Source organism: Bactrocera neohumeralis, chromosome 2, assembly GCF_024586455.1.
Source record: "Bactrocera neohumeralis isolate Rockhampton chromosome 2, APGP_CSIRO_Bneo_wtdbg2-racon-allhic-juicebox.fasta_v2, whole genome shotgun sequence".
NCBI lineage: Eukaryota > Metazoa > Arthropoda > Insecta > Diptera > Tephritidae > Bactrocera > Bactrocera neohumeralis.
In genome coordinates, this window is record NC_065919.1 from 51,293,329 (window position 1) to 51,305,899 (window position 12,571).

At 36.6% G+C, this 12,571-nt stretch overlaps 4 protein-coding genes across 9 annotated transcripts; 2 read left to right on the forward strand and 2 right to left on the reverse strand.

Moving 5' to 3' along the window:
• Positions 1 to 137: 137 nt before the first annotated feature.
• Positions 138 to 905, reverse strand: LOC126767632 (protein Abitram). The gene has a single exon (XM_050485101.1). It carries the CDS (start codon positions 903 to 905, stop codon positions 204 to 206), a length of 702 nt encoding a protein of 233 aa, XP_050341058.1. The 3' UTR covers positions 138 to 203.
• Positions 906 to 942: 37 nt separating this feature from the next.
• Positions 943 to 1,318, reverse strand: LOC126767636 (COX assembly mitochondrial protein 2 homolog). The gene is made up of 2 exons (XM_050485104.1): positions 1,167 to 1,318; positions 943 to 1,095 (listed from the first exon to the last, which is right to left on the reverse strand). Exons 1-2 carry the CDS (start codon positions 1,245 to 1,247, stop codon positions 943 to 945), a joined length of 234 nt encoding a protein of 77 aa, XP_050341061.1. The 5' UTR covers positions 1,248 to 1,318.
• A 289-nt stretch (positions 1,319 to 1,607) lies between these two features.
• LOC126756638 (protein BCCIP homolog) lies at positions 1,608 to 2,744 on the forward strand. Its single transcript, XM_050469854.1, has 3 exons — positions 1,608 to 1,846; positions 1,905 to 2,031; positions 2,090 to 2,744. Exons 1-3 carry the CDS (start codon positions 1,721 to 1,723, stop codon positions 2,728 to 2,730), a joined length of 894 nt encoding a protein of 297 aa, XP_050325811.1. The 5' UTR covers positions 1,608 to 1,720; the 3' UTR covers positions 2,731 to 2,744.
• Positions 2,745 to 3,315: 571 nt separating this feature from the next.
• On the forward strand, positions 3,316 to 8,909 carry LOC126756603 (putative aminopeptidase W07G4.4). 6 transcript variants are annotated; one of them, XM_050469808.1, is made up of 8 exons: positions 3,316 to 3,459; positions 3,847 to 3,963; positions 6,722 to 6,995; positions 7,115 to 7,213; positions 7,276 to 7,417; positions 7,638 to 7,978; positions 8,045 to 8,527; positions 8,591 to 8,909. In XM_050469808.1, the coding sequence occupies exons 2-8, from the start codon at positions 3,950 to 3,952 to the stop codon at positions 8,753 to 8,755; spliced, it is 1,518 nt and encodes a 505-aa protein (XP_050325765.1). In that variant the 5' UTR covers positions 3,316 to 3,459; positions 3,847 to 3,949; the 3' UTR covers positions 8,756 to 8,909. The 6 variants fall into 6 exon arrangements, with proteins under 6 accessions (XP_050325765.1, XP_050325781.1, XP_050325789.1 ...); XM_050469824.1 differs by lacking the exon at positions 3,316 to 3,459 and adding an exon at positions 3,487 to 3,553; XM_050469832.1 differs by lacking the exon at positions 3,316 to 3,459 and adding an exon at positions 3,572 to 3,644.
• The last annotated feature ends 3,662 nt before the right edge of the window (positions 8,910 to 12,571 follow it).

Sequence of the window (12,571 nt, forward strand, 5' to 3'; positions counted from 1 at the left end):
AAGTTATAACTTTCAAGCCACAACACAGTTTCCTATTCATTTTTAATTTGAAAATTCGCCCGCCACAACACAGTTTCATTTTCTTTTTTAATTTAAAAATTAAAATTGTTTCAAACAGAACATAAAAACTATTTAAATAAAAAAAACAAGCATATTTATTTAGAAATTCACAAATATTAACAAAACACTTATTAAAACCGCACTCATGATTCATCTGCATTTTCTTTTCCCACCGTTGCAGATTCTTGTTCAGCTTGCGCAGATTTGTGCTCAGTTTTGGCAACGTTGCTCTCATTTGCCAACTTCTGCGCAGCATTCATTTCTATCGCTGTCCACTTTTCGTTATATTGTGCTTGTGTTAATAGGCTACGTTTAATATTTTCGCAATCTTCAGGTTTTGGTAATACAATAGCGACATATCCTTCGCCTTCGGCGGCAGTTTCCAATTGCTTTGGTGCTTCAACCCACGCTGTATTCACTTCCACTAATTTACTTTGTACACAACTAGGTATTTTGTACGCTTTATTTTGCTCGCTGGTCAATATGGCTAGCGTGGAGTCATGTTGCAGAACCATACCGCCTTTCTTGCCCTTTCCTTTCACCGTATTTTTACTGCGATCTGTATTGCCGATATCAAAGGTGAATGATTTTATACCGTCTTTTATTGCGGGATGCTCTGGAGCCAAACAAATTAAACAAACCCGATTGGAGTGAAAAAGTACTTGATAGGGTGCCGGTTCTGGACTTTCCTTAATGTAATAGTAACGTGTGAAAAATCGGTCCACGACACTGGGATAATTTTCAACCCATTCCTCTGTAATGGACGGGACGTCTATGCCACCAATGACTTCTGGCACATGGTTATAGTAGTACGGTTCAAGTGGATCTTCTGGTTCGGTAGGCATTGTTATAGTTATAAGATGTATTAAAAGATGAGAATGTTTATGAGGACACTAGACGCTCCTTTAAGCGAGCTTGTCGTTCGGCCGCTTTGACGCGATTGGCTGCAGCACGTGCTTGACGTTCACGTTTTAAACACCTCACCAACTGGTTATCAATATCGTTGCAGACGCCAAGAAATTTTGAAAACGTATTCTGAAAATGAATTACACAATTATGTAAGCTGTAACAACTAGTGGATATTACGTTTGGGGATATTTGTTTACCTCAATATGACAATTATTTAGTTGTTCAATCAAGTTATTGCACTCCGATGTATGCAGATGTGGAGATAGATCAGTATGCATACTTTTTGCTTGATTTCAAAAACAACACAAATTGCACTTTTTCTTTGCTAGCCGACGAAATGAAATGTCAATTATTTCTTTCTTTAGAGCTGCCAATAGCTATTAGCAGAAAAGTCAATGAAATCATGTTTTCAAGAATTCGATATACTAAAACTAAAGTATTTAACGTCCTAATTGTAAGAGAAAAATATTTTGTATTCTACAGAGCATTTTATAATTTTTTTCCGTTTATAAAGCTTAATATATTTGAAAAAAAAAAAACAAATTAATTATTTTATTTTTAAAATTACACAAAACTGGTTTGTGCGACTCTGTGTTTTATGCTGTGTTCATTGCAACAGCCTGAAAGCAACACGTGCAGGCCAATCAGCTGTTCTGTTAATGAAGCAGATTCGATACAAAACAAGTTTTGTTTTAATAATTGTAGTGTTGTTCAATAATTATTAGTTAATAAAACTTGAATTAATTTCATAATGTCGGCAAATAAAAAGAAGAATTTGAATTCTATGGAGGAAGACCCCACAGCTGACGATTCGGATAGCTCGATTGAGGATGATGATGATGATGAACCTCATCCCGATGCATATACCGGCAATGAGGTTTGTAAAAGTAGTACAAAACGAGCAACTTCACAAAAAAGACGTAATTACGTTTCAGGAAGTGGAAATTGATTTCGAAGGTCGTGCCCCCACTGATCCAGATTGTCATGGAATTTCACAACTCTTACAGCGCGTGTTTCTGCGTGCGGCAGTAAACACCATGCAAATGGCAGATATGATAATTGGTAAATTTTTGATTTATTTACTAACAACACAGTTTATAATAATTATTACTTATTTAAGCTCAAAATTATGTGGGCAGTGTTATTTGCCAATGCGAGCCAGATGGTGCTGAGAGTGACATGGACGATGATATGGTTGAAGAAGGCACAATATTTGGTATTACAACAGTCATCAACTTGACTGCAAAAAAGGACATTGCTTGCATAGAGCAATTGCGTGGATATATAATACAGCGAGCTGAAAAAAATGCGCCAGATTCAGTATTGACACACCTACGAGATGTGCTCGGAAATGAGGGGCGACCAGTGGGATTTCTTATCAATGAACGTTTCATAAATATACCAGCACAAATCTCAGTGCCGTTACTAGAGAATTTACATAAAGAAGTGCTAACAGCTAAACAGAAGGGCATGCAATTTAACTTCAGTTATTTTATAATGATAGTTAAATTCTACCGAAAAGAGGCACGCAAGGGAAAACCTGCTGAAGATACATATACGAATGCCGAAGAGGAAGTAATTTGTTCCAAAGCAGTAAATTCATTCGAGTATTCTGTTGCAGACGAGTGTGATGTTGGTATGAGTGGAGATTGGCTAGAAGGCGACGCGACATTAACACCTTATCGCAAAATTATCTTACTTGACGCTAAGGAGCTACCACATTTAATTGACGATATTAGAAATTACATCAATGGAGTGTAAAAATTATATAAAAAGTAATGTAAATAATTTAAATTGTTGGTTGTTTTTATACCCTAAACATGGTTTTTTAAGTTTGCCACGAAGTTTGTAACACCCAGAAGGAAACGTCGGGTACCCTATAAAATGTATAAATAAACTGATTTGTTTGTCCGTCTGCATGTGTACACTGAACTAGTCCCTCAGTTATTGAGATTTCTATCTCAAATTTTGTTTACGTCCTTTCCCCCCAATAATCGTTTCATTTGTTGGAACTGACATTAACGCACTATTATGACATACAGTCGCCATATAAATTGAACGAACAAAATCAATTTCTTGTATGGAAAACTTTCATTTGATAAGGTTTCTTCACAAAATGTCGCATATTCAGATCGGACAGTTATAGCATATAACTGTCATACAAAATGAACGATCAAAATCAAATTATTGTAAGGTTTTTTTTTATTTGTGAAGGGTATTCAACGGCAGTTAAAGCTTTCTTGCTTTAATTCAATCAATAAGTAAAAATCGCGACTTCTTATCAGACGGGGTAAATTTTTGTAATGGTAGCACACTGTTTACAGCACTGTCCATTACAGCTGATTGGCGCATTTAAAACGTGTGAAGAGTGTGTTGAGCTGCTGCACCGGCAAATTTTTATGCAAAAGAGACTTGCAAATTAAAATAAATTTTTGTTTAGCTTAAAGTTGTCTGAGAAACGCTGCTTACTCATCGGCGATAAGCTTTACAGTGAGTAGTGGTTAACACAAAGTATATAGTACATAGGGTATTGTTAGCCGGAGAATCATGCATTTGGCATGAGTATAGCCACAATTTGGACTTAGTAAGCTCAAGCTATAAGTGCAGTATTAACAGGTTCCTATCTCTTTATTCGTAATTATATTGCAACAATTACTCTAACCGATATTTATAAAGTGAGGCTCTTTAGAACTGATTTTCATAGTAAAAGTTTTCCTTCATGGAACACAGTCATCGGTTCCACAAAGTGTGCCAAAAACGTGCTTTATCTACATTGAAGTATAACTAATAAGAGGAACAAATAGCCTCCTTTCCATGAATAATTTATAAATTGCAATGATTGTGTTTAATACGGTTTTCTTCTACCTTGATTTCTAGTTAGTAAAAAGCATACTGCCGTCTACTAAAATATATATAATCGGTAGAAAACTAAAAACAAATCAAACGAAGTTCAGTTGTGATAGCGTGTCCAGCTTGCATCATGGGAATAGAGAGGTAAGTACAAAAACCAAAAATTTGTCATCAACAGAGGTTACTATGTTAAAAGTATTCAGTAGTTAGAGTTAGGTAACTTTATAAATAATGAATTTAAAATTTAAAATTAACAATTTTCCTATAAGAAAAAGTTGTTACCTTATCAATAGCGAACTTTACTGTATATACACAATAGATAAATCGGCATCATAATACAACAATAGTAAAGTACACGAATGTTGGTATAGAATTTATGTTGGAAGATTAGAAAGTTGTATTGCAATAGTCAGTTAGGCAGCAGTCGTTGTCGTTGTCGGTTGTTTAAATTGTTTAATAATATCTGTGTCTTTAAAATATACTGTTTAACATGGTAGCCGATACGTAAGTGAGCTTTTTGTTTTATTGTAATAATAATAGTTGGAGCAAAACAATAATTAAGCAATAACTTGTAAATGCGTTTTGCAGAAAATGCATAGGTGTTAAAATTAATATTTTCTTATCTCACGGAAGGAAATTAATTTGCGGCGGCATACCCATTCATACTTTCCCTTTGTTTCAAAAGACATTATAAATATAGAATTAAAACTTATAGATAACAAAATACAGACTTTTCATATCGCCGCTTTCAGAGTTCACTGCGTGATTGTACATACATTATAAAATCAAGATTTTTGTGTGAATTTTTAGATGTTTAAGCATATGAGTGCATGCTGTACAAGTTTTTGGGATATACCTGTACATATGTACATATATGTATACAATGTACTTGCGTATGTTTGTTCACAAAGTTTGCTATTAATATGCGAGAGATTCCAGCTATCTACGTGTACTAAATATTTAATGCATTTTGTATAGAAGTTATCAGCTGCAAGTATTTGCAAACTGTAAAAACAAAAAAAAAAATTAATTCAAAGCTTTGGAAGTAAGCAGAAACAGACGCTAAAGGAAAGTTTGATTCTATGAATATTAAGTTCTTATCCCAATAGCCTATAGTCATATACATATGTACATACACTCCTACTTATGTACATCTACACAATACTTCAGAGCAATGTAATTCAAAGTAATCCCAAAAATGTATGAAAACAATACTTGACGCACTTAAAATAAATAAATAATAACAATTCAAAGCAAAATTTTTGTTCGAATGGCACATAAACGATCAGCTTATCGTAGACGAAGCAATTCGCCGTTAAAGAAGAAAGATCATCTCGAGCTTATTGAAGTTTGTATATCCAACACTTTGTAAGTGCCAAATAGTGATGTTAAAGATGGTATATTAATAACATGAGAGGTTAGAGTAATCTTTTATTGCCTTCGAAGTGTAGGATAATGTGAATAGCATAAATCATTGATAATACATGGGTATGTATATCAGACATATGTACATATATAAGTTCGCCAATAGAAAATTATGAAATGGGCTCTAAAAATCCAGTATGACAATTTGTTTTATTTTTATACCCTGAACAGGGCTTGTCACCAAGTTTGGATATCCAAAAGAAAACCTCAGAGACCATATGAAGCACATATACATAGGTATAAATAAATGACCAATGTGTCGATCTGAGTCAATTTAGCCATGTCCGTCTGTCTGTACGCAAATTAATCCCTCGGTGTCTGAGATATTGATCTTAAATTTTGTACACGTTTTTTTTTTCTTGTGCAAGAAGCTGCTCATTTTGGCGGAACCGCCGATATCGGCCCTCTATAGCATATAGCTGTCATACATACAAAATGAACGATTAATGCCAAGTTCCCTTATGAACAACTATTTTATATGACCAGATACCTTCACGAAATTTAGATTATTGTTTAAGGCAACGGTAATATCTACGAAAAATTTGTTTATTTTGGACCAATGATTCAAATTCTCGTATAGGAACTTCTTTATTTGAGAAGGGTATTATAGCTTCCGCGCAACCGAAGTTAACACTTTTTTGAAACTTTGTGGCAATGTTTGTGTTACTATGTGCATTATTATATATATTTTATTATTGTCGATTAGATTAGTGCCAGTGAGTTGTAAATCTAACAGTTTTACCGAAGCATGCAGAGAGTTAATGTAGGAAAACAGAAATGATTTTTAAATGTGTCGAATTTAAATTTTTTATATACGTCTCAAACGTTTGATATAAACCGATTTTAATTTAAATATTTTTAGAATGCTAAAACGTACGGTGTTATACTTTTGGCACTTTTTTAAGTGCATTTCCAATTAGTATAAATACATTTAGTTAAAAACAATTGTTAATTTGCATAATGCAATTTGTGTCAGACCCGAGGCTGCGCTTAAACAGAACTAAAACTTCATAAAGCAAAAAAAAAATATATATTTTAAGGCATTCCTGAAAACGTTTAATTTTACGCCCATTTCCCTGCTGATAAGGCAGCAACCGGCTTCATATCAATTGTTGTAAATTAAAAACGTTAGTTGGCAGTCACCTAATTATAGCGGCACTTAAAAAATGCTCCGTGACAAAAAAGTAATTGTTTATAACAAAAATACAGCGAAGCAGATGAGGAAATGAACGAATGCAACAAAGCATTTAATGTCAATTGCTATAAAATGCAAATGGTACATCGTACACAGTGATGTGCTGATTGGTTCCATATAGCACACTGACATACATATGCACATACTATGTTGTATATTTGTATACAGTTGTAGTTGTTTTTGCTCCTGAATTGTATTTGCCTTGAACTTTAAAAGTGCATGACATACAAATTTATATAATATTTTCTATTGTTATTTTTATTTTTATTTTCCTGCTTTTAGACTCTTGCCTTGCAGCGTGAAAATCGCTAAACTCATACAGAAGTCCAGTTGCGATGTACTCTGTATCATCGATCGTCAAGTGCCGCCAGAGTTGGTGGAGCAGTTCGGTGAATTTCGCTCATTTGATAAGGCTTTTGATAGTGTGGTGTCATGCTTTAAGTCGCCCAAGCTGGACTTGCCCATAGTTTATTCACCCGTACAGGAATTGACTGATTATCATGATGTGCGCACATATCAAAAAGCGGCAGCCAAGTCATTGGAGCGCGCCATTAAGGTGAGATGAAGTTGTAAAACAAATATAACGAAACAAGACAAATATGTTTACAATATGCCATAGTTATTTACAATAAATGTATTTATCGCAACGCTTATCACTTTCGTGTATTTGCTTAGGCTGGCTTCAAATCGCCACTGCTGCTGGTGCCAGCAAGCAACCGCTTCTCCAATGCCGAACTTTGCACCGTGTTGGGTGCCTTGGATCAGTTATATGTGGTAAGTAGTGATATTTTAGGTTTAATTTGTTTATTTGTAAAAAATAAAATTATTGTATTTAGCCTATTCAACTGCGTGAGGATGTGCCCGAGCAAGCGAAGCGTATTAAGGAGCTGTCACTTTTGATTTCCACGCCCAAGGCTGAGGAAATTATAAAAGATGCTTTGGTTTTGGAATCAGGTCGGATGGTGGCACGCGATATTGGTGAGTAGTCTTAAAATCAAAAGGTTTTTTTTACCAAAATATTACAAAAGTACAAAAGCTGTTATTTGCAAAGTTTATTTGCATATTTTTTAAATTTTTCTTTAATGCGAGCACTTTGCAACTGGCAATGCTGCAACTTGACGTTCTGCTATTTGTTTACACGCGTACCTAAAAGTATGCAACGATACTCTTAACAGCATGTTGATGTTTACTTTTGCAGGTGTTGGCGATCCGGAGCGCATGGCGCCACCTCGCGTTGAAGACTACGTTAACAGCGTACTGTCCTCGCTGAAGAAGGAGGTCATTAGCGATTTGAATGTGCTACAAGAGGATTATCCACTTTTCGCCGCTGTCAATCGCGCTGCCAATCAAGTGAGCCGCCATCGCGGCCGCATCATTTTCCTGGAGTATGTGCCACCGCAAACGGCACGCAAAACACTGATGTTGGTGGGTAAAGGTGTCACCTATGATACTGGCGGCGCTGACATTAAGGCTGGCGGTGTGATGGCTGGCATGTCACGTGATAAGTGTGGCGCCGCTGCCGTTGCTGGCTTCATGCAGGTAACAAAACCTCATATTCGCACAGAGTTTTCGACAAATTTTAACTAAATTATTCCACGCACACAGATTGTCAACGAGCAAAAGCCTGCCGATGTGCATGTTATCGCTGCACTTTGCATGGTCCGCAATTCGGTGGGTGAAGAATCCTATGTTTCCGATGAGGTGTACACCTCACGCGCCGGTGTGCGCATACGCATTGGCAACACCGATGCCGAGGGACGCATGTGCATGGCGGATGCTTTGTGTCGCATGAAAGAGATGGCCATCGAGCGCAAATTGCCCGATCCACATCTCTTCACCATTGCTACATTGACGGGACATGCTTGCATTTCAGCTGGTGATGGCTACTCGATTGCCATTGACAATAGTGTGGCGCAAAAGACTGGGCATGCACGTCTGTTGCAAGAGACTGGCCAGTCGTTTGGTGAACCCTTCGAAGTGTCGGTTTTGCGTCCAGATGATTTCGATTTCAATAAGGGTAAAGTGATTGGTGAAGACCTTGTGCAAGCCAACAATGCACCATCGACACGCACGCCCCGTGGACACCAGGTAAATAATTTTGAATTGATTTTTAAATATGCATTCTAATTATCCTAATTTCTATAATTTTAGATTCCAGCCGCTTTTCTTATTCAGGCCACTGGTTTGGACAAGCATGGGCTGGAGTCCAGCACGCCATTGAAATATACGCACATTGATATTGCTGCCAGCGCTTGCGTATTCCCAGAGATACCAACAGCTGCGCCCATTGTGGCCTTGGCAAAGACACATTTATAGAATTTTTTATTCGCTTTGCATTTAAGTTAAAAACTTTGCAAGCATTTACATAAGATATCAATTATATTGTACTTATTGCCGCAAATCTGTATGTAATTTGTTACGCTAAACACTACGAAATATAATCACATATACAATGAAAGCCAGTGCTAAACGTCCGCTTCTGATTGGGTTACAAAAATGAGCCAGGACTTTGAAAAGACGATTTAGAGATTTAGAGACCGTCTACCGATCGTCACGCTGATGTTTACCATATACATATGTATATACCAGATATAGCGGTATGAGGTGAGTGTTAAGAACATTTGTTGTGAACGAGCCTTATGTTTTTTCTGTTTGGTTGGCATGGAATCTGTCGAAACATAAATTGAGAAAATGAAAATGTTAAATTTTGTGTCGAAAAGTGATGATTTGCGGAAAGCATTAATTTTTTGTTGCCATTTGAAGAAAATTACTGAAGAGTCGCACCGAATCCTTGTCGAGGCATATGGTGATCATGTTCTATCAGAAGCAACATGCAGAAGAAGGTTTCAAAAGTTCAGGGATAATGATTTTGATGTGAGAAATTAAAAACGTGGAAGACCTCCCAAAAAGTTAGAAGACGTCGAACTGCAAGACATATTGAACGAATATTGAAAGCTAAGGTGAAAAAGGAAGACTCAAAAGTGTGAAAAATGGGTGCCACATGAATTGAATGAAAGACCAATGAAAAACCGAAAAAACACTTGTGAAATTTTGCTTCAAAGACACGAAAGAAAATCAGTTTTGCATCCAATTATCACTGGTGATGAAAAATGGATTTATTGTAGGAATCCTTAACGGTGAAAATCATGGATTAATCCAGATTCGTTTTGAAAGCAATGCTCTGTGTTTGGTGGGATCAGAAGGATCTCAAAGCTTATGAAACTGCTAATACTAATCGCTACAGACAAGAAATGAGCAATTTGAACCATGCATAGATCGGAAAAATTACCAGATTGGGCCAGAAGACTCGGCAAAGTAGTTTTGTGACACGACTTCGCATCTGTACACAAAACAAAACCGGTTCAAGATACAGTCAAGGTACTTGGCTGGGCTTGTCCCTTCCGATTGCCATTGGTTGTCATCGAAGGGATACACCTTGCCTGAGCAGCACTTCGATTCCTGCGCAGAAGTCGAAAATGTGGGTGTCTGCTTCAAAAGGCTAACATTTCTGTTGGTATGATATCCACAAATTGCCAGAAAGGTGGTAAAAAAATGTGTAAAATGCAATGGTCAATTCTTTGAATATTTTTTTAATTTCCGATTCAAAATTGGTATATAATTTTCAAAAAAAAACAAAAAGCTCATTTCTTATCGAAGTTTCTTTTTGGGCGTTACAAATTTAATATACCCTGCTCAGGGTATAAACAGGAAAATTTTAAAAAGTAGCTGAACTTCCCTAACTCGAATCGTCATAATTCACAGAAAACAAAATCGAGTTAGAGAGCCTTAGAGTTATAAAGGTTGATCCATTTCGATGTTCCTTACTCGTTTAAAAAAATCCACAGAAACTTCAAATTTAATGGGTAATGTTTATTATCATTCGAAAGAGCATTCTTTTGTATTTACTTTTTGAAGATTATCTCTTTCAAATGTTGACCGTGGCCACGTCTCAGATAGTCCATCCGTTGAGTCCAGTTTTCGATGGCTCGTTCGACCATTTCGACAGGTAATTGGCGAATGACGCGCTATTTTTTGATCCAAGGCCTGAATCGAAGCGGGATTGTCAGCATAGACTTTCTTTACATATCCCCACGGGAAAAAAACAGTCTGATATCACACGATCATGGCAATCGCATTCTCAATAAATCCATTGATTGATGTGATATGTGGAAAGTAACGGCGTCTTGTTGAAACGAAATGTCGCCGAGATCACGAGCTTCAATTTCAGGCATTAAATAAACGGTTATCATGGCGCGATTACGGTCGCCGTTGACGGTTACGTTCTTACCTGCATCATTTTTGAAGAAATATGGACCGATGGTCCTACCGGCTCACAAACCATTGTTTTTTATGAATAAAATGGCAGCTTTTGAATCTCTTCAGGTTGCTTTTCGTCTCAAAAGCTATAAATTTTGTTTATTTACATACCCATTGAGCCAGAAATGGGCCTAATCGCTGAACGAAATTTGACTAGAAAACATTGGATCTTCTTGCAACCTTTCAAGAGCCCATAAAGCAGCGAATATTCCAAAAATTGTGCCGAAAATTTTCACTCGCTTACTTTTTTTAATTATAATTATTTGTTTCTTTATTTATAAAATTTTTTAAAATTATTTTAAATTTTTCTTTAATTTAATTTGATTTATTTTTTCTATAATTCCTTATTCCATTTGGTTTCAATTGCTTTAAAATATTTAATTTTAATTTCGCAACTTCTTTGCATTTAACTTCCCAACGATTCCTTCATTCTTGCTGCGTTAGTGTTCAATAACGGTGCCAGCGCGTGTCAGCAGTAATCGTTCTTGCGCATGCACCGTTAATCTGGCTTTTGAAAACTCGGTCAAGAGTGCCTCGTTCATGTTGTGATTGCATAATTTACCGTTGCCCGTTGACCACTATTCACTGTCACCGCTCATGTTGTTTTTGTTGTTGTTGATCGTTCTCGCCAATGCCCCACAAGGTGGCTCACTTAAAACTACCGTTGTTCTGCGCCTCGCATTTCCCTTCACTTGGCCGCTCTTGAGTCTATGCAATGACTTGCATTGTTATCTTTAGTAAACGGCTTGTGAGCCTTTCTTTCTTTCTTTCATTTGTTTTGTTTGTGTTTAGTTCGTTTTCTGCTTTCTTTTGTTGCTGCGGAGGTCCATCTTGTCGGCTACGTAGCTTGTCGTACGCAGTTCGCAGTTTACAGGCTGCCCGATGGCTTTAAATGAGTGCAGCTTGGCTGCCTTGGACTTGTTTTGATTGTTGTTGCTGTTTTTATGTGCTTTCATTTTGTTTTGCTTTCTTGTTTTGCCAACTGACGACCGTCTTCATTGTGGCTCCTTACGGTACCTTGCTTATTTGCTTCACTGCATTTACATACATATGTACGTATATACCCCTGGTACATAACAAGAATCGTGCGACGCATCAGTGGGCCAGTCTTTTGCATTTTTTTTGTTTTTTTTTTTTTTTTTTTGTTTTTTGGAAGTCTGCAGTGGCTGTGTGCCGAGGCGGTGATTCATTTATCGATACGACTGTTTAACATTCCACTTTATAACAGTAAGCTTGTAACATGTAACGGTTCATTTCTGACAGGCACCGTTACCTTTATTATGGCAATTAATATTGACCAGTTTTTGGACGTACATTTCTTTTTTTTTATATTTTTCAGTCTTTTGTAGTTACCATGCATTTGAAGAAAGAAAAAGAAGAAGCTATAATACCAGTGGCGTAGCTACAACTTCGGGCGCCCGGGGGCAAGGATGTTCTGCCGCCCCCCTTATCTACCTACCTACAAGTTTCATGAGGTGGTTCGAACAAAAGTGAATTTTTACAAAATATCTTCGATATTAAGTATATAAAATTTAGGAACTAGAAGTCAAAGCCAAAAATAAGTGTGAACAGTGGGGTGTTACTATTATCAAGAGAATTCGGAAGAAGCGAAATATGTCTGGGGAAATATCTGAAGATGCTGGTTTGAATTCAGAAGAAGAAATGCGTCGCTGTATAATCGAAATTCTTGATAAGCTATCAATGGAAATATGCACCCGTTTCACAAATTTGAAAAAGCTTAATGACCGTTTTGGTTTTCTTTGTGATTTTGAACAAATTATAGAACTAACCAGAGACTCATACAATGACAAACTC

Excerpts from the sequence above, each read along its gene's own strand:
- LOC126756603 (XM_050469808.1), top strand. Across the intron at positions 7,214-7,275 it reads CCTTGGATCAGTTATATGTG|CCTATTCAACTGCGTGAGGA; the intron begins GTAAGTAGTGAT and ends TATTGTATTTAG. Across the intron at positions 7,418-7,637 it reads GATGGTGGCACGCGATATTG|GTGTTGGCGATCCGGAGCGC; the intron begins GTGAGTAGTCTT and ends TTACTTTTGCAG.
- LOC126767636 (XM_050485104.1), bottom strand. The coding sequence starts at position 1,247 with ATGCATACTGATCTATCTCCACATCTGCATACATCGGAGTGCAATAAC. Across the intron at positions 1,096-1,166 it reads TAAATAATTGTCATATTGAG|AATACGTTTTCAAAATTTCT; the intron begins GTAAACAAATAT and ends ATTCATTTTCAG.
- LOC126756638 (XM_050469854.1), top strand. The coding sequence starts at position 1,721 with ATGTCGGCAAATAAAAAGAAGAATTTGAATTCTATGGAGGAAGACCCC. Across the intron at positions 1,847-1,904 it reads ATGCATATACCGGCAATGAG|GAAGTGGAAATTGATTTCGA; the intron begins GTTTGTAAAAGT and ends ATTACGTTTCAG. Across the intron at positions 2,032-2,089 it reads AATGGCAGATATGATAATTG|CTCAAAATTATGTGGGCAGT; the intron begins GTAAATTTTTGA and ends TACTTATTTAAG.
- LOC126767632 (XM_050485101.1), bottom strand. The coding sequence starts at position 905 with ATGCCTACCGAACCAGAAGATCCACTTGAACCGTACTACTATAACCAT.